Here is an 18,702-nt window from a genome sequence, read left to right as displayed (position 1 = left end):
CATTCCCCATTTTACAAAGGATTCCAAGAGGAGATAAGACTGTTCTCTGTGATGATAACAAAAGTATTTTTGTGTCCGGTCTACTGTGAACATGGGATTCTGGGAAGGGCAACACAAAGAACTTTTGATGATACTGGAAATGCTGTCAAGCGCTAGTGGTTTAGATGATGAATTGTTCTTTTAATCATGACCGATGTTGCCTGTTTTCCCCCAAACCTCAAGACAATGGTCCACAGTGTTGCAGTGTGCCTGGGATGAAGAATACATAATAGCAAATGATGTATTGGATATAAAGCACAACAGTATGAGGCACAATGTGTTCACCCATCCTCAATGACCTTTTTTGGAGAGCAAATGAGAGGAAATGTGCCCAAATTGGTTGCATTTAGGTTTTGACCAGGGGTTTGGGTATTTGGAATAGGCCCCGGTGGGTCAGTTACTCCATTTTCTTTGAATGAATGTAGTTATTCTCAGCGATACAAATAATCATTATCTTCGGTCATGTTCCATTCATTCATCTTCCGTGCAGTTCATCCTCACAAGGGTCGCTCGCGTGAGTGATGGAATCTATCCCAGCTGACTATGGGAAGGACTGAATTTATTATCAGCTAACCGGAGGGCTCATTTCCCATTCAATTGCTAATTATATTCTAACATTAGGGACATGGTTGATTTGATTTTATTCTTGGCTGTATTTGTGTTTTATTTTTTGTGAGAGGTGGAAATATATTCGGCCTAAAAAGTGGAAGCCATCAGGGTGACCTATTTGAGGAGAGGTGATAACTCAGACAGATAGCTGGAGATTACCCAGGGATCAAGAGGCTCAGTGGCCTCTCAAACAACAATAACTGGAGAGCATATCCCATCTCTCCACCCCCTGCTAAGGCCCTTATGGCTGGTATTGACCAAAACACTCCGGTACTCCCTCAGCAAAGCAGATTTGTCATGTGTACTTCTTGTTGTTTTCTGTTTAATGGACAGAATAATTCTCCAATTTTGGACCAAAACACATTCTAACCGTCTTTTGAGATTTGAGGAATAAACAAAACAAAAAAAAACCCTTTTTTGGTGAGCTTCCGAAATATCACTTATTTTGATCTAGGATTATTGGCTTTGAGGCAGACTAACATTGTTAGCATTTTTTTATGAGCAGCAATCATACAAGTATAATGTTAAAGCTATTGATATTTGTCTAAACACTGTAAAATTGTTTTAAAGTCTTGCTTGATGAATATTTCAACTCCACATAGGCCAAAATAAGTGTCTTAGTGTGAGTGAAGGCTGTTTATGTGCAGTTTGTAGTTGTGCAAGATGCTTTTAACTTTTCTTTATTTACATCCAAGTTTTGGATGTTAATAAGGAATTTTGATGATAATATTACATAAAAGACTATTGCATCTATTGAAGGGTGGGGGTTGATGGGGTTTCATGCACACTGTAAATTGTGAGGGGGAAGGTAGGTTGCTCTCGGAAAATTCTCATTCACGGGACCATCTGGTTGTATTGGATTTTGGCATTGTACACTCTATCCAACAAACCTTTTAACTCTCATTCTCATTTGTTTCAACTAGCTCCAACAAGTGTTGATTACAAATAAACAAAGAATAGAAGAACAACTTCATTTTATGTTTTATTTATTTGTTTAGTGGTCAGAGTTTGGTTAGCTAGCTGAAGGCAGCCTTTGCTTTGCCAATTCTTGCATATTCATCAGTCCCTTCTGATTCATCCGCATTACTTTCCTCTTCTCTTAAGTCTTTATTTCCGGATGTGGCTTGTGACTCGTATTTTTTATGCATCTATTAAATCATTCTTTCAAAATTTATTGGCCTTTGATGTATACCACGGTCAATTTATATAGCGTTTTAGTTGACTCATCTGGCTTTTCCTGAATGTGGTTTTATGTAGTACTTGTATCGAGAAGCAGAGTAAACTCATCAAAGTTGATTATATTTTGATTCCAAAGTGAGGGCTTATGAATGCAATCAGGTTTTTTCTTTTTTTTAATATCAAGCACCTTTCCAATAACACGATGTAAATAAATTTAAATAATGTTGTTTTTTAGGGTATTCATGTCGTAATAATCATACTTTGCTACTGTATAATATAAATCTCGGTTTCAAGGATATTTTCTAACTTTAATAACAGTCTCTCCTTAACCACTTTTTTGATTTGAGCACTCATACCTGGATGGATGGATGTAAGCCAATTTTGAAGCACTAACTGAACAAAATATCTTTTCATCAAACATCCTACCATTGTATTGGAGCACCCAAGGGCTTAATTAGCGCCAGCTTTTAAATAAAAAGCCTTATTTCCACTCCTACACAGTGCTCCCAGATGCTATAGGCAGAGGCAGAGAAGGAAACATTTGCCAAAAGGGTGCTTGCATATAATTTTAAATGTGCAGTCTCTAATTCTTCCCAAAGTATTTGTACTTGTTTGTATGATACTAGATTGTTTCTCAAAAGACCATAAACCTTTTATAAAAGTGAGTTTACTGTATTTACACGAAAACATATCCCAAATGTGGTTACTTTTCATCAGCATCCAGAAATCCAAGAGAACCTTCAAAGTGAATTTTGCCAATGCTTTATTTTTGTCACCATCCATGAGTGTATCTTTGACGCATTTGCTGAAGTAATTTTAATTGTTCCCACTTTGAAATATACATAACTTTACATAGAATGCATCAACCCAACCATCTGGCACCACTTGGTCTCCTGCTGACCAGATGAAGCATTAAAGTACCTCAACCCTGATTAGAAACGAGGAAATGTACTTAGATGATCATGCATGTATTGCGAAATCAATACGGAGAGACGGAAAAAAAGTTTTTCAGTTTTTTTATTCATTGTTTATTTCTAACCTACCACCAGTTGATTTACAAGACAAATCCCATTCACTAGATTCAAGAAACAGTTCATATACAGTGCTTAAAATCCCAATTCAATATGTAAATCATTTTTTCGATGTCCAGTTTCAGGGGTGGGTTGGTTTATGTAACAGGGAAGGAAAATCTGGTTTGCCATACGCTTTTTTTATTGTCACATTTTCTCCTGAGGTGCCCTTTTCCTGTGTGTCGCTTATAGAACCTTTTCAGAGGGGCAGTCTACCGTTTGCTTTGTTTGAGACATTTAACTTTTAAAAAAGGAAAGGACAGAAGGTTCCCAGAATATCCACAACCTATTCCGTATTCTACCGATGTTTGATCCCGACCTTACTGATGCATGTCCTTGGTGCATGCAGAGCGCAGCAAATGCTTTTTTTCTTTGAAATGGAGGGGTGTGGGGAGCATGCTCCAGAACATTTTAATGTGGCTTGTCATTCTTAGCACACTATCAGTAAGCCCCACAGCAGGGGCTCAGAGCAACCATTTCTATTATCAGGCTGATTGAATTACTGCTGCTGAAGTTGACACTTAATGGATTATGATGGTCAGAATGGTTATAACAAATGAGTCAGATCTGTGTAAAGACACTTTAATCCTCTTTCTTTGCAACATGCTTAGAAAATATATTCATTTTAAAGTTTTATACTCTTAATCTACTTATGTTAAACCTATTGAAATATAGCCTGATAAACAACCACAATGTTTTTTCTTTTACTTAAAGAGCACCTTCATTGGAATGATTCCAAATAGTCAGGTTTGGTCTAAAAAACAGCTTTAATATTACTGCCAAATAGTCTGGCAGACAAAATCCTTCATTTTCCAATGCAAATTTTTTAATTGAGGTACCAAGTAAGGTATTTTTCTAAAACTGAAGCGCAAGAATGTGATGGGTTCAATGCCCGTTAGTCTTCGACCTTCCCGAATGGAGTTTGCTTGTTCTCCAGTTTCCTTCTACATCCTTAAAATGTTCATGGTAGGCTGGTTGAACTCTCTAAATTGACCCTAAGTGCAAGTGTGAATGGTTGTGTCCTGCGATTGGCTGGCTAACATTTCATTGTAATTGTTCGGATTGGAATGGCAACTCTGATTTCCCTGCCATTATGAGGAAAAAAAATCTTTAACTAGTTTTAAATTCAATTAACGCTTTTGCTTTAGACATCACAGTAAATTAGGCTTTTGGATTTTAATCTGCATACGTTTTTAAATGCATATTCATTTAAATTAATACTATTGGAGCTGTCGACCTCAATAACACATTGTGACATTTGACATTAAGCTTGATGTCTGTTATGGAATTTTCTCGAGACCAGAGTCACGATACAGTTACTCTGTTCTTATTAAAAGTGAAAGTGCTGACTATTTACCCTGATATCCCCCCATAAACATAAAGTATTTATTTTTGTCTAGTATATATTTTTTTCTGAAGAGTGCACTCTTTTAAAATTTAACATACTAATTGACTTTAAAATCTCTCCATACAAATACGTTATAAATTGTCTTTTGTGAACAGTGATACACATGCTCTTCTGAATTCTTCAGTCTCAGCTAGCAATTAACACTCGACCCTCAAACCAGCTGTTTTCCTGATATGCTTTCTACACATCTTCACCTATCTATACAAGAAGAAGCCTGCTTTTTTTCTTAAAACTGTTTTATTCGGTGTTCTTGTATTATTTTCTTAGCTTCTGCTTCTGTATTTGTGCTCTCCGTGTGATTAAAGCATCACATTACTAGAGGAGTTCAGAATGATAGTATACATGCGTGTGAATAACATGTTTGAAAGTACTTTCCTCTGTACTTTAACTTGTTTTGATGTTTCTCTACCATGAAAATATATAAACTACAATTACTAATCAGCTTTTTCTCTCTCTCTCTCCCTCCCTATTACATTTACTCTGGGTCACCTCCTCATCAATGATAGGTAAGTGAATCTTTTAAATCTCTTTTAATTTTACTGGGCTTTGCACGAATACCATTGGGAAACCCCTTACCCAAAAGTCTTTATTGGGTGTGTGTATATGAAGAATGCTAAGGGCAGTGCTTGGTAAATGCAGTTTCCTTAGTTGACACTTGGGGAATGGAGCAGCCCCATTTATGCAGCCAATCTCATTTGCTGCTCGAGATGCCAATCTTCCTTCTCAGACAGTGAGGAGAGAGGCAGCAGAGAGTGGGGAGAAAAGCATTTATTCACCGTGACACTGATCAGATAAAGGGGAAATGATAAATGCTGTCTCTTTTTATTTCTTTTAACCTGGGTTAACTTTTTACTTAAAACAGGCCTACAGTTTTGCACTGCAGGCTTTGAAACGTGTTATCAAAGGATCTCTGCGATTCAGTTTGAGTGAGGTGATGTTGTTCCAAATAAGGCTGCGTGATACAGTTGTCATGGTGATTCATTTACCAAATGGTTGAATAAGAAGGGAAGAAAACTGCAGTTGGGGACAAATACACTTTAGATTATTTTTTAATCTCCCTTTGTTTAAATCTTTGAAAGTGAGGTAGCATTAGATAAGTAATAAGAGGTTAAAATATTGAATGTCTGTTTGAAACTTACCCATTTAGAGCTATTAGAAGACTGAATTTTCCCGAAAATAGGTAATATCCAGTCACATTCGTTATAGCTGACTACAAATTACATTTTGGTTTTGTTGAAATGAGCGTCATTGATTTCACAATTGTGTCAGATGGCTAAAGAAAGAGTTCTTCTAACGTTGAGATATGATAAGCATTAGGCTGTCTGCCACAATCTCAGAGGCTGATGTGACCAAAGTGGACATTTAAGCTAAACCGTTAAATCTATACTGTATGCCTATAAGGCAATTCGCATTATGAGCCAATGTTGTATATCTCCTATATTTAAAAATGCCTCCTTGGCTATTTTTCAACTGACTGCCTTGCACAATAAATTCAATTAACTCCGTAAGTAACTTTAACGTCAAGTGTATTTCCCACCCTTTCATTACAACACAATTGGACAAATTATGCATTTTCAGTCAAAATTTTGTAATTGTAGTTTTTATAGGCATTAACACGTTTATTTATTTTTGTACTCAACAGTTTAAGAGCCCCCATTATTCAACATCTCTTAAAAAAACTGAAAAACCTAAAAATCTTGCCGGCGCATCAATTGTTTGTTTACTTTAACAATAAATAAATGAAATCAAACTTAATATAAATCAGATCAACATTATATTAGGATGTATGGATTAAGTTAAAAAAATCCTACATGCAGTCCTTGGTAAAGCTTTTTAGTCCAGCCACCGTAATACCCTGAATATTAGGGACTGACCCACATGTGCTATTAGACTGGTTACATGGAGTCCCAGATGTAGACCCAGCTGTTGCCACGTATTATCTCACTGTCTGACCCTGGTGTTTAATTTTAAGTGCAAGGCAAAGCATTAGTAAAAATCGACGTAGCCTTAGTAAATTTAAAACAAAACACCTCATGTATAATAATGACCGTAATGATGAACAATAATAACGACCATTAATTCACAGTGCCTTTATCTTCATCTGGCTCCGTGTAATGAATATTCAGCCTCCAACCTTGCCCTCGTTCTCTTAGCACATTCACCCCCCACAGTAGCAGCCACAGGTCTACCTACTGTGCCATATGTAGGTAAGAATAATGATTCCTCAGTCATCATTATATATTCAAAGGTACCCATACTGGATGTAAATGAGGCGTTTGCTATAGACCGCCTGCAAAATTGTCCCTCATAATGATTATAATTAAAGTCACTTACTGGACCTTTTGTCTCTTTTAATAAAGTTAGTCATCTGACAGTTAACTCCTTTTATAGGAGGGGAGGGATTGTTGTACAAGAACCCCAGTAAATGCAGAGCTACTTATTATTCAAAACAATATAATTTCCGATATGCTCAAAGCATGGCTTTTTTGTGCTCATATAATTTGATGTATTCACAGCTTTCATTAGTGGGGTATGTAAACAAAATAGGTTCCTTGATTTTTCATGTAGTAATATCTTAATGGAAGGAATATGACTTTACAGGGAAGTCTGCATGCAATAAGAGAAATGTTTGGACTTTTAGATTAACCGTGTCATTCATCATTACTGTGGTGGTCCTGATTATAACCCACCTGTTAGAAAAGAAGCAGTGCAAAGCCGCCCACACATTGCCATTTGTCATCACCATATCCTTGCAGACTACTGCAGTACATGCCACCCGTGATTTAGCCCTGCATCTAGTTATGAGGGGGTGTTAAATGTTTATTATGCAGCACAGACCTCGCCCCGATGACACGGCAGAATGTTGCTCAATCAATAGCCCTCACAAGAAGCTAGGTTAATTCTTTTTTTTTTTTTTCCAAGGATTCTGTTTTTGCATCGATGTTTGTTTCTTAAAGGTCCGTCTGCAGAGTGACATTTTGTCATAGGCGCCCACGCTACAATACAAAGCCATTACCCCTTCCAGCTCGTTAAACGCTCACAATTGTTTGCCAGATCGAGCTGTCAAAATATGATTCCAATAGTCCGTGTTTGGAGGTTGGTTAGAGCCCTGGCCAGGATCAAGAGTACATTTTCCGTATTAGAAGTTCTTTTCAATCCAGCTGCAGCTATTGTGGCTATTTCTCTAACCACTTTGAAACATCACATAGATGCCGACAGACCATGTAGTTCGGGCCGGGAACCTTTTTGACAGAGAGCCATAAACAATTTATATTTTCTAAGGTTATTCACTGAGCCATACTCACGATTTAAAAGTGAAAATACATGAAAATGTGTATGTATGTATATAAATGTATGTGTCTATGTATATATATATATATATACACACACATACATATATATTTATATACATACAGACACATACATATGTAAACAAAAATGATTCCCTACCCCTGATGTCGAGCACTTTTTTGTTTTTTTCATCTTCCAGTGTTTCAGTTTAAACTAACTCAAAGCCAGGTTTACATGCCTAGACAGAGTGCCTGAGTTGTTTAGGGTCCTGAAAATATAATTTTCAACCTTTTACATGATGTTCACACTCAAAAGAATTTTCTTCTTTGGTCTGTGTCACCACATTTCAGGTCTGCATTACTGTGACCTTTATTCTTTAGAACAGTAGTTGCATCCCATTGCCCATGTACAATGGTTTCTCACATTTGCTTCAATTTTGACCTACATTGCAGTATTTCTGTGGCTGCTGTGTTGATTAGATTTACATGTGCTCAGTTGTGCACACGTAACACTACGAATGGGTACCTATTGTATATCATGCAGCTGGGCTTATAACACATAAGGCTCAATAAGAAATAAAATGTGTCATGTGTCATAGTGTTGATACAGGTTGACAGTAGCTCATCGCAAACGAGTTAAGAAATGAACATTACTACGAGAACATTTGCAGATGATTACATGATGATAAAAATAAGATATTGCCACTATTAGTAATAATTTCAGGCCTGACCTTGTGCTAACCCTAGTCACAAGCAAAATCACTGAAAGTCAACTGACCGTATTATCCTTTTTAAAATGCAATCAATCTTTTTTTTTTACAATTCTTCAGAAAGTAAAATACTACAGTATTATTTATCAGCCTAAGTATTTGGTTCATTTTACTAAATGGATTTTTATTGAGCCACATTAATCTTGTCAGCCAACGGATATTTTCCCTAAGGGAATTATCACCCCAAGTGTTGGACAAGCAGTGATATAATGTTGTCTGTGATATGCATTGTTGTGTTTTCTCCCTATATTTATAGTTGGTATTGTCCAAAAGTAACAGTGAAGGTGAGGGTAGAAGGGAAAGAGAAAGTAAATGTGAACAGCAAGGGTTAGCATTTTCAAGTAGTTTAATGTCAGTCCTTATGAATCCATGCTTTTAAAATATTCAGTTGTTCTGCATAACCTTTTGCTCCCATCGCTTATTAAAAAAAAGTTAACTGAAAGCAATGATAATGCCAACATTGCCCTCAATGCGAGATCCCATACAATATTTATACAAATGAAGCCTCACACTCTCAAAATTCATCAGCTGCATGTCAAACAGACCTTAAAGGACAGGTGAGGGCAAAATTACTTAAAATAATTTGGATCTATCCCATTGTAAATGCAACCTTCCATGTTGGATGCATATCAGTTAATGATTAACAATCAAGCTGAGTTTTCAAATGAATCAAATATGAATTGGATCATGAATCTCACATGGCAACTAATAACCATTATCCTTCTCTGAAACATGGTCATCGAAAAATGACTTCAAAGTTTAGTAGTTCACCCCCTCAACGTTAGCAGGAAATGGTGTGTTGACAAAAAAACTTGACTGATTTGTGATGTGTAGAATTGACCACGTAAAAGACTAGTTATCCTTTAGTTGTTTGTACAGTGTATGGACAAATCACTGTAGATGCAAATCCGTGTTTACCCATCAAACCCCACACCTCAAAATTTGTCTTTGCTTTTAATAGAATTTAATTTCAGATATTTTTGAAGAATGTCGAATAATATCCCCCCTCCCGTATTTTTTTCTACGCACTGGTTTCATAACCAGTCTTATGGTTAGTAACAAGTGAAGTAAATGCTCAAATTCAAATAAATGCTGTAAAATTTATGGACAGATATAATGCAAATTTGTGTGTTCCCATTGGCCTTGTTTAGTCCAAAACTCATCCATGGCCTTTCTCCTTTATCAGAAAGATTGTCTTGACAGAAAACATGTTTTGTTTGGTCTTTTTTTTATTCCTGCTGAATGACACTTTGGAAACATAATTTTAATTTATATCAAAATAACACAAAATTCTGCTGTGACACCCCCCTAGACACCCACAAAATTCACTGCAAAGTCATTATATCGTCATCCTGGTGTGTGAATGGCATCTGACTTTAGTGTACAACAGGCAAAAGGCATCCACACTCTGTAAATGTATGCACACTAGAGAGCAGTCTGTTCCCTCTTTCTGCAGTTGAGATCATCCATCTCCATTTTACAGTCCCACCTCCTCTTACAAAATACAGCAGCTCATGTCAAACGACAGAGGAAAATAACATCTGTACATAACACAAAAAATATGTATATATATATACAATATATGTATATCTATATATTTATATACACATGATGTGTACAACAAACATTTTACATAACATTAAAATACATTATATTGTATGTTCAAATTTCTCTTGAAGCTGATTGATTACTCTTTTTAAATTAATACGTAGATCTGCTTTAGATGGAATATGTCACATGTGCTTGATTTGTGTGAATCCACCAGGGAAAGCCAAAAGGACAAAGCAATGAGTAGCATAGATTTAATACATTGACATTTTGATGTCTTTACGTTGTTGGTACATGTGTTATGATATAAAATGTGTGCCAATTGATCAAAATAATCACCTGGTCAAGTTATCTTAAAGCAAAAGAAGGTCAAACTACTCTGCAATTGAACCAATTAAGTAAATCTTAAAACAACACGTGAACAAAATTAAATTAACGAAAATTAGCTCATGGAAATTACATTTGAGTTGCACTCATCACTCCGCCCCCTCTTATCTAGTTTTATTGTTATGTTTTTGGTCAAAAGATTAGAGATATTTCACAACAAGCAAAGTAATCTTCCATCTTTTCCGATAAGTGTCCCACATACAAATAATTTCTCTGAAGAGGAATTTATTTAAACTTTTTTTTAAGTTTACAAAAGAAATAGCTTTATCAGATATATCCACAGTTTCCTTCTTTTTTTATTTTCACAGTTGTATCTTTACATTTTTATCCCAACTTAAATATGTTTTATACACATTAGATCCTTGTGAAATTGTGTGGTTCCATAATACATTTTTTTGTTTCTTTTTTTGTGTTTGTTGGTTGATGGGTGTTGCTTGTATGTGTGTGTGTGTGTCCACAGTTTAAATACATGTCCTGTAGTAGAAAGACACATTAAAGCTAAAATATCCATTTAGTCAGGGGAAAGAAAATGTGCACAGCTTCAAATAAAATCCTTCTGGTGTTGCTATTGCATCAACAGGTCCAAAAGTCCAGCGCCCATTTTGGCTCAAATCGGTAAAGAAACGGCATGAAATCCACAGCAAAATGATCAGCTGTATGAATCAAATTCATTACAGATCACAGTGAGAAGCTGTTTAAAATGTGGCCATAATTTACAAGTAATCCTTTCCAGTGTAACAAAAAGAATACTTATTCTTTGCTCATAGTTATACTTAATCATTGGTGACAACGTGCTATAAGCCACAGGTCACACCTCACATTCCCGAGAAGGTTGCTGTTGACAAGTACAAGAACCATATTCATTTATGATTACCAGAGCACCCTCAATATGGTTAGGCTTATAGTCAACATAGTATTCCGGTGTAGAGATTGTAGCCATCTGCTGCATGCTTTGCTTCTGCTTCTGTTTCCGACGCTGACTGCTGAAACATTGCCTCATCTGTCTTATTCCGGCTGGAAAGCATTTCCATGACACATACAACATGAGAACAATAATGAGGAAGGAAAAAATTAGTGCCATTGTGCCAGTCACAACTTTGTGGATCTGCATGGTACTCTCCAGGTCCTCGTGTCCCACTGTGACAGTGAAAGAACTGGTGACCACTTCACTTCCCTCACCGTCATAGGGGTTGGGCGTAAATGGGCCTAGGAACACAGAACCCCCTTGGACCAGGTCCCTTGTAGAGGTATACAGCCCTGCTGAGGTAACTTCCAGCGTGGGTTCGTCGCACAGCTGAAAAGCATAGACGGCATCCAAGACATCCTCACCTTGTGCAGTGTCTGGGCTTGTACACAGAAGTGAATTGTCACGTTGTCCTTTAAAGGCACTCAACCAAGAGGCCAAGGCACAAATGTTGCGGCTGCACTCCCAGTCATTCCCCCCCAAGGTAATGCTGTTCAGGGAGGACCATGAATCCAGGATGCGCTGGTCTATAGAAGTCAAGCGATTGGAGTCTAACATCAACACCTTGAGGTTGGGTGCACCCTCAAAAACATGGGGCTCAATGTATTCAATTTCATTGGCTGATAAGTCAATCTTATCCAAGAAATGCCATGTCCATTCTAGAGTATTGACAACAATCGTTGCTCGATTGTTGTGCATATACAGAGTGCGTAAAGAGATGAGTCGAGGGAAATGGGCCAGGTTGACCTTAACCAGCTCATTGTGCTCAAGATGCAACTCTGTCAGCTTGAAGAGTCCAGCGAAGGAGTTCCGTGCCAGACTTTGCAGCTGGTTGTATCCCAAGTCGAGAAACTGCATGCTCCGACAGTCTTGAAAAATCCGTACTGGCACAAATTTGAGAGCATTGTAGCGCAAATGCAGATTAGTGAGCTTTCGAAGGCCATGAAACAAGTCAGGCTCAAGGGCCTGCAGCCTGTTGTACGAGACATCCAGGATGCGTAAGTTTGGGAGGGGCCTAAAGGTGCCATTTGGCAGAGTCTCAATTCGGTTGCTGCTCAGGTCCAATTCTTTTACCCGCCTTAGCTTGTCAAAGGCAGCTTCCTCCACAATATCAATGCTGTTGTGATCAAGGTAGAGCCAGGTGAGCTGTGACAACCCGGCCAATTGACCCTCACGTAGTTCAGTCAAGTTGTTCTCTCTCATGGACAAGCCCAAGGCGCTGCTCAAATTCTGGGGAATGTCTGTGAGGTTCAAACCTTCGCAGTACAGCAGCTTGCTGTCGCAGCGGCACAGTTTTGGACAAATGCCCTCCACCATGGGAAACAGTCTTAAAAAAATTGCCACTGAACACAGTAATAACCCGGGGGGCTTCTTCACTGGCCACTTTAAATACAGTCCAATTAAAAGGAAATCCATCAGCATGAATATCCAGGGATTTTACCAAGCAAATGTCCATTCACTCTGGATATGGTTTGTCCACCTATCACATCATATGCAGCACATTATATGCTTTCAACGTTGTTTGTTCTGTTTCCTTAGGTTGTATTTTATATCAAAACAAAACCAGTTTTGTTCTCATTAGGTCAGATAAGGAAATCCTTGTCCAAAATACTCACAAAAAAAGTCTCTTGGCTAATGACTCGGATCAATCGGTGGAGGGAGAGGCAGGATAAAAAAAATGTCCTCGTGGATGAATTTTTATCTGAAAAAAATCCTACTCACCCCGATCCAAAAGCTGACAATCTCCATTCAGCGTCTTGCTTTGTACCACGACACTAATTATGTGCGGATCTAAAAGGACCCCACTGTGGTACAAATTCACCATCACCCCCTCGCCTCTCTCCTTTCAGTGGACACCAGATCCTTGGCAGGCTTACAATGTCTTAGTTCTCCTCAAGTGAAAGAGACAGAAAGAGAGGAATTGAAGTGAAGAGATGGTAGAAAGCGCAAGTTCCTCAGTCTGCATACATGAGCTCGGTCACTCCGCTCCTCCGCAGTCCTTTGCTGCAACGATGATGAGGATAAGAGTACATCTAAAAAAATATATTTTCTTTCTCTCTTACTTGCTTAAGTTTCAGCGGGTCTGAGGGAGTATATTTGATCGCCCATCGCAAGCAGCAGTCATTAACTTGGAAGGTTTAAATCCATCCAAGCGGTTAATCATGCTTTCAATGATAGAGGTTGGCGAGAGAAAAAAATAAATAAATAAGGAGATGAACCCAGTTCACTGATGTCCTATGTGACAATAATCCATGTTATTTGCTCATCTGTGAGGAAAAAAAAGAAAAAGTAATATCAGCCACTTGCATCCCCTGCGGCTTGCAGGTTTCCCTCGTTCTCCGGTTGATTTCTCTCAGCCGTCTGGTAGAGGGTGCTGAAGGTTAGTGTTGTTAGGCAAGCACGGGCGGTAAATATGGAAGGCAAAGGAGCGCGCAATCCCTCGCAGCGGACCAGTACACCGATAGTGCATGCAGAAACACAGACTGTTCACTGAGTGTCGTAAGCCACTCACAATTCAGAGTGCTCTCTCTCTCTCTCTCTCTCTCTCTCTCTCTCTCTCTCTCTTTCTCTTGCTCTCCTCTTCCTCTCTCTCTTTCTCTGCTTTGATTGCTCACTCACTTGGGCATGCGGTTCCCCTCCTCTTCCTCCTCCTCCACCTCCTCCTCCACCTCCTCCTTTCTCTTCATACTTCCTCTTGTATTTCTTTTGCTGCATTTTTTTTTATTTCCTCTGTGCCAAGACATTTACATATTGCAAAAAAACTGGATTTAAACCAAGCACTTAAATGAAACTATTGCCAAATAATGTCTGCCTTTTTTGACCTCACTGTGAGGCAAACACTTGATGAGTTTATAGTTGTGAAGTAACATTGATCCAGAGAAAGGGAATTTTTTTATCGGTTTTTATTTTGTTCTTGTATGGGTCTTCAGTAACTAAAAATCTCCATGTTTAAATTGATGGATCAGGTGACTATGAATGAAACTGGAAAAATGGGCATTTAATTGTTAGCATATTTTATTGAATATTACTTTTATATAGAAGTGATCTGCAAGCCAATGAAATAATATGAAATTTCTATGCAGCATATTTAGAACAAATACAAATTTATGAATCTTCTGGCCAAAGTAAAGCAATATATATATATTACCTTAGAGAACTATGAACTGAACCAGAGGGATTGTCTGTTTCGAAAATGGTATTCATTTGTATTTTCTATGAATGCCAATGTAGTGCAGATTATCCTCTGCCTACATATATAAATTGTTATCAAAAGCCAGATTCTTGTTCTCGGCACATCACTTACACAGTACATTTCTATGGACACAGTCGTTGTCTTGTCATTTTAATTAGGATATCTTACAGTGCAAAGAGCTCCACTTCCTGTATCATTAGTGTGTCTTTTCAACTTGACCTTTTGTGGCCACAAAGCTCATTTTACTGATACAGTAGATGTCTTAACACTCTATTGGCTCATTCAGGAATCAGAATCATGGTAAAGGGGTTTCAATTTCAAATATATAATGACTTAACATCTTATTTGACTATTCCTCCATTCATGATATACTACGACTATATCGAACTTCATCACTACCATTTCTGAAATACCTAGTCTAAATGTTTGCAGCTATGCAAGTGGTACCCTTACATATGAAATATTCAGGTTATGTAAAGCTTCAATGGTAAAATGTCTTTATAATGTCAAAGCAAGTTTTGCATAGTCAGTGTTTATACTTATTAGCATTTTGAATTCTTATAAATTTGTTATATATAAAATAGACACTGTATTTGATAGCCGAACACTACCCCTGCAACCTTTTTTTGTATTTTATTTATGCGTACAATAAAAATAGTACAGTGGTTTGGTTGGCGATCTATTGTCAGGCTGAAAGCCTTTGAATGATCACGTAAACAAACACTACTCACCGTCACCAAAAGAAAAAAAAATCTGCATCTATGATTGCAAGCTTATTATTGAAATCACTTATTGAATCAGTTTAACTGTGTGAGCCCAACAAAACAATGTGGATGATGACTAATTGGCCCATCCATTTCAGAGATAATGTTGACGTGTTGCTATGAAAAAATCATGGTGTAGATATTAATACAAGTGTGGCTGTCAGTAATGTTGGAATAGGTGGTACTGTACACACAAGGTACCACAACCTTCAGCAGATTGAGGATACTCTCAGTTGACAGAGGGCTGAGATGTGTTTATTCATCTACGAATCACAATAGAGATTGATTTTTATTACCAGCACAAATATTCTTATTAAAAAAGTGCATAGACAGCAGCCTTCTGATTGTAACATAGGATGGGTTTGCAATAGAGCCACCCAGTTATTTTCTGTAGAACGTGTCTTCGTCAGATCCGTGGGTGGGCTATCCAACTTAAGGTTTTAAAGTATCTCACTTCGAAAATATATGGAGGATGTGCTTAATTATGAGGTCTCCAGATTGTGAAAAACTATCTAGAATTTGTGCAGTATACATATATAGCTAGTCTCATAAGAAGAATATCTTGACATGCAAGCTTCCTGTTGTACAGTGATGCCTTTATGTCTTGTATTGTGATTGAAAGTTTAACTCTACATGAACTCTGTTTTCTACAACAGGGAATCCAGCAATCCACTATCTTGTAACTGTGAAACCCTAATAATGACAACTCGATGAAAGAATATTATTAAGTCCTGCTATTCAGTGTTATTTATATGAATTGTATCGCTGAAAAAGTACAGTCTAATTTTCAGCATGAAGTTCACTGAGAGTTCACCCTGCTAAATAATCTCTTACTCATATGTATTTATGAATAGTGAATCGCACTGACATTTTAAGGCAGGAACAACTGCTTTGGGCTCGATCCAAACTAGGGTGATCCTTTGAAAGAAAAGACACAGTGGTTTAGACATATTACAACACAGAGCAGTTATGCTCTTCGGGTCATATATGTTTTGTTAAACTAAAAATAGGGATTTTTCGGGACCGATTATAAGTAGTTAGGGAAGGCTGATAACTGACATAAATTAAAGCTGCCTCGTGGAGTAGAGTTTCCCGCTGGTAGTGGTAAGATTGTGAGTGCGGATGGTTGTTTGTCTCTCTGTGTGCCCTACGGGTAACTGGCGACCAATCTAGGCTGTAGTCTGCCTTTCCCCCGAAGTCTGTTGGGTTAGGCTACAACAACCCCCGCCAAACTTTCGAGGATATATTTCTGTGAAAATGATCTATTTATTACGTTATTAAGTTAGGTTTATAATGTAGCAATTTTGTTTTCCATTTTTTTGGAACATGTTTACAAATAAGTTCAGAAAGCTAGATCAGGGGTTAGGGTTAGTACATACCATGGATTTTTTTTCATGCACCATGAATAGGAAAGAAAAATATTGTCATCGCATCATGAGCTCGGATTCAAAACGGCATCCTTGATTAAAAAACAGTCTGCTGTCTCTGTCAACAGACAATAAAAGGTAAATCCTCTGACAAGACAAGAAAATACACAATCTCTAAGCTGTCCTTTTGCCATTGAGTGTCTGTCTTCTGTTTTGCTCAGTGTTTCACCATTTGACATATTGCCAGAAGGCACCAGGCCCCTCCGATTCCTAAATAATCCATTTCAGCTGCATAAGACGCAACAATGTTGTAGTCATGATTTTGGTTGTTAAGATAAAATGACTCGGTACAATATGAGGAACATTTTGAAAGACATATTGTTAACCATACTCAACCCTGCCTCGCAAAACTAATTGAGATATGGATTTCCCAATCATTTCATCATCTACGAATAATTAAAAATGCACTGCTTCAATTAGTACCAGTGTCTCTTACGAACAAACTAATTAAAGAAGTAACTAAACAACTAAGTAACTAACTAAACAGTTTTTTTTTGGGGGGGGGGGGGGTATAAATTATTTATGTTAACAGATGCCTATTAAGCCTGCTCTTTTCCGTTTTACTATTGTTATTTTAACATAATGTTTTTATTGGTTTCTGATTAAATCAAATAAAACACTCCCAAAGTTGCGACTTATACTACAATGCAACATGAATATATTGTTCCTCTTTTATGTATTATTTGGCTGGTGCGACTCAAGTGAAAAGTCCCAAAAATACGTCACTCCCTTGATGCCGCCTTAAAAGGTGGTCATTTTAGTATTATCTGTGTGCCATTAGGTACTCTATGGCTTTATGGCAAATATGCTTTTTTGTGGGTGGACTAAAAAGGCTACATGAAAGGATAGTGTGCAATATAATAATGACAGTGGTTATGGTAGCAGCTTCGCTTTGCCCAATATGTCCCTGCATCATTACAGTAAGGGAACTCACGAATGAACCAAGGTAGAATTTTTCCACATTGGCTCTGTGGTGGCTTCAGTGATGCTGATGTTTCTACTTGACCATACTATTCTACACTGGTAGTTGCCTTACTTAGGGATACATTTCCTTAATCTCTGATTTGAGCTACTAGTACGTCAGTTCAGTTCACCACCCACCAATATGAGCTGCTTGACTCATTATCCAAGCTTAAAGAAACATCTCTCTCTCTCTCAGGAAAAAGAAAGAGGAGCAACTTCAAACCTACCCACTGGTATAAAAGAGTCTGTTGATGATTTTGACAGGTGTTTTGCTTTCGTCTTCATGATTAATTTATATTGCTTATCCACAACACATTTTGAGGTAGTTCATTCCAGCAATGCAGTTTCAGAGATCACAGATTGGCTTTGTTTTATGAATACTACAAATAATTCACACAAAATGTGACTCTTCCCTTGTGCTTGATCTTGATTTTGCTATTTTAAGATCACAGTCACAAAAGCCAGCGAGCAGCATTATTTGTGGATTTTTCAAGGACAGGGAACATGAGTCAACAAACAATAAGCGATCAGTTATTAAAGGTGGGAGACCTCTTTCAGACAGCACTTCACCACAAATACCTGCTTTTGCCCCTGCCTATCCTCAAATAAAAACTCTAGTTCATGTCCCATGTTTGCTCAGCATCACTGTTCACTGAGATGCAATAGAAGTAAGAGAAATTTATAATGAAATTGGTTTAAGTCTCCTATCAAAAAAATAAAATACATCCTGGAATAACCGTATCCTAGCTTTATCTATTGTCGTTTGTATTTAACATGAAACGACACTCTTTTAAAATTGAAATAAAATGCAACTCATCCCGCCACCAAAGCACCGTCCGTGCATGAGCCCAGATAGTGTGTGATAAATACCCCCACCCATTCTCCGCAGTATAACATCGATGATACACAGACCCTCTTCTCACCCCATTGACTCTTTTTCTCTTTAGCAGAGTTCTGCTCTCACAGATATCACACCACTCATTTTCTCACCCTCTCCACCCTATTCCCAGCCTCTCTCTCCCTCCACCCCTCATGTCTCATCTCTCCAGGCCTTCTTCCTCCAGACCCTCCCTCGCAAACTACTTGCTATT

General features: G+C 37.7%; 2 protein-coding genes across 7 annotated transcripts in view; one reads left to right on the top strand and one right to left on the bottom strand.

Moving 5' to 3' along the window:
• The window catches only part of ctnna2 (catenin (cadherin-associated protein), alpha 2), a 133,015-nt gene that overhangs the window by 56,167 nt on the left and 58,146 nt on the right, over positions 1 to 18,702 (top strand). The window contains exon 8 of one of the 6 annotated variants that reach the window (XM_077605060.1): positions 4,401 to 5,115. The exons of the other annotated variants lie outside the window; for them this stretch is intronic. Coding sequence (XP_077461186.1) covers positions 4,401 to 4,403 — 3 coding nt within the window. The 3' untranslated portion in view covers positions 4,404 to 5,115. Of the gene's footprint in view, positions 1 to 4,400; positions 5,116 to 18,702 lie in introns of those variants that run through there. 6 annotated transcript variants of the gene reach the window in all.
• Positions 9,705 to 13,766, bottom strand: lrrtm1 (leucine rich repeat transmembrane neuronal 1). The gene has a single exon (XM_077605951.1). The coding sequence runs from the start codon at positions 12,684 to 12,686 to the stop codon at positions 11,109 to 11,111; it is 1,578 nt and encodes a 525-aa protein (XP_077462077.1). The 5' UTR covers positions 12,687 to 13,766; the 3' UTR covers positions 9,705 to 11,108.

This window comes from Stigmatopora argus, chromosome 7 (genome assembly GCF_051989625.1).
Source record: "Stigmatopora argus isolate UIUO_Sarg chromosome 7, RoL_Sarg_1.0, whole genome shotgun sequence".
In the NCBI taxonomy this organism is placed as follows: Eukaryota; Metazoa; Chordata; class Actinopteri; order Syngnathiformes; family Syngnathidae; genus Stigmatopora; species Stigmatopora argus.
This window is presented reverse-complemented; position numbering and strand designations above follow the sequence as displayed.

Coding starts and splice junctions, on each gene's coding strand:
- lrrtm1 (XM_077605951.1), bottom strand. CDS start 12,686: ATGCTGATGGATTTCCTTTTAATTGGACTGTATTTAAAGTGGCCAGTG.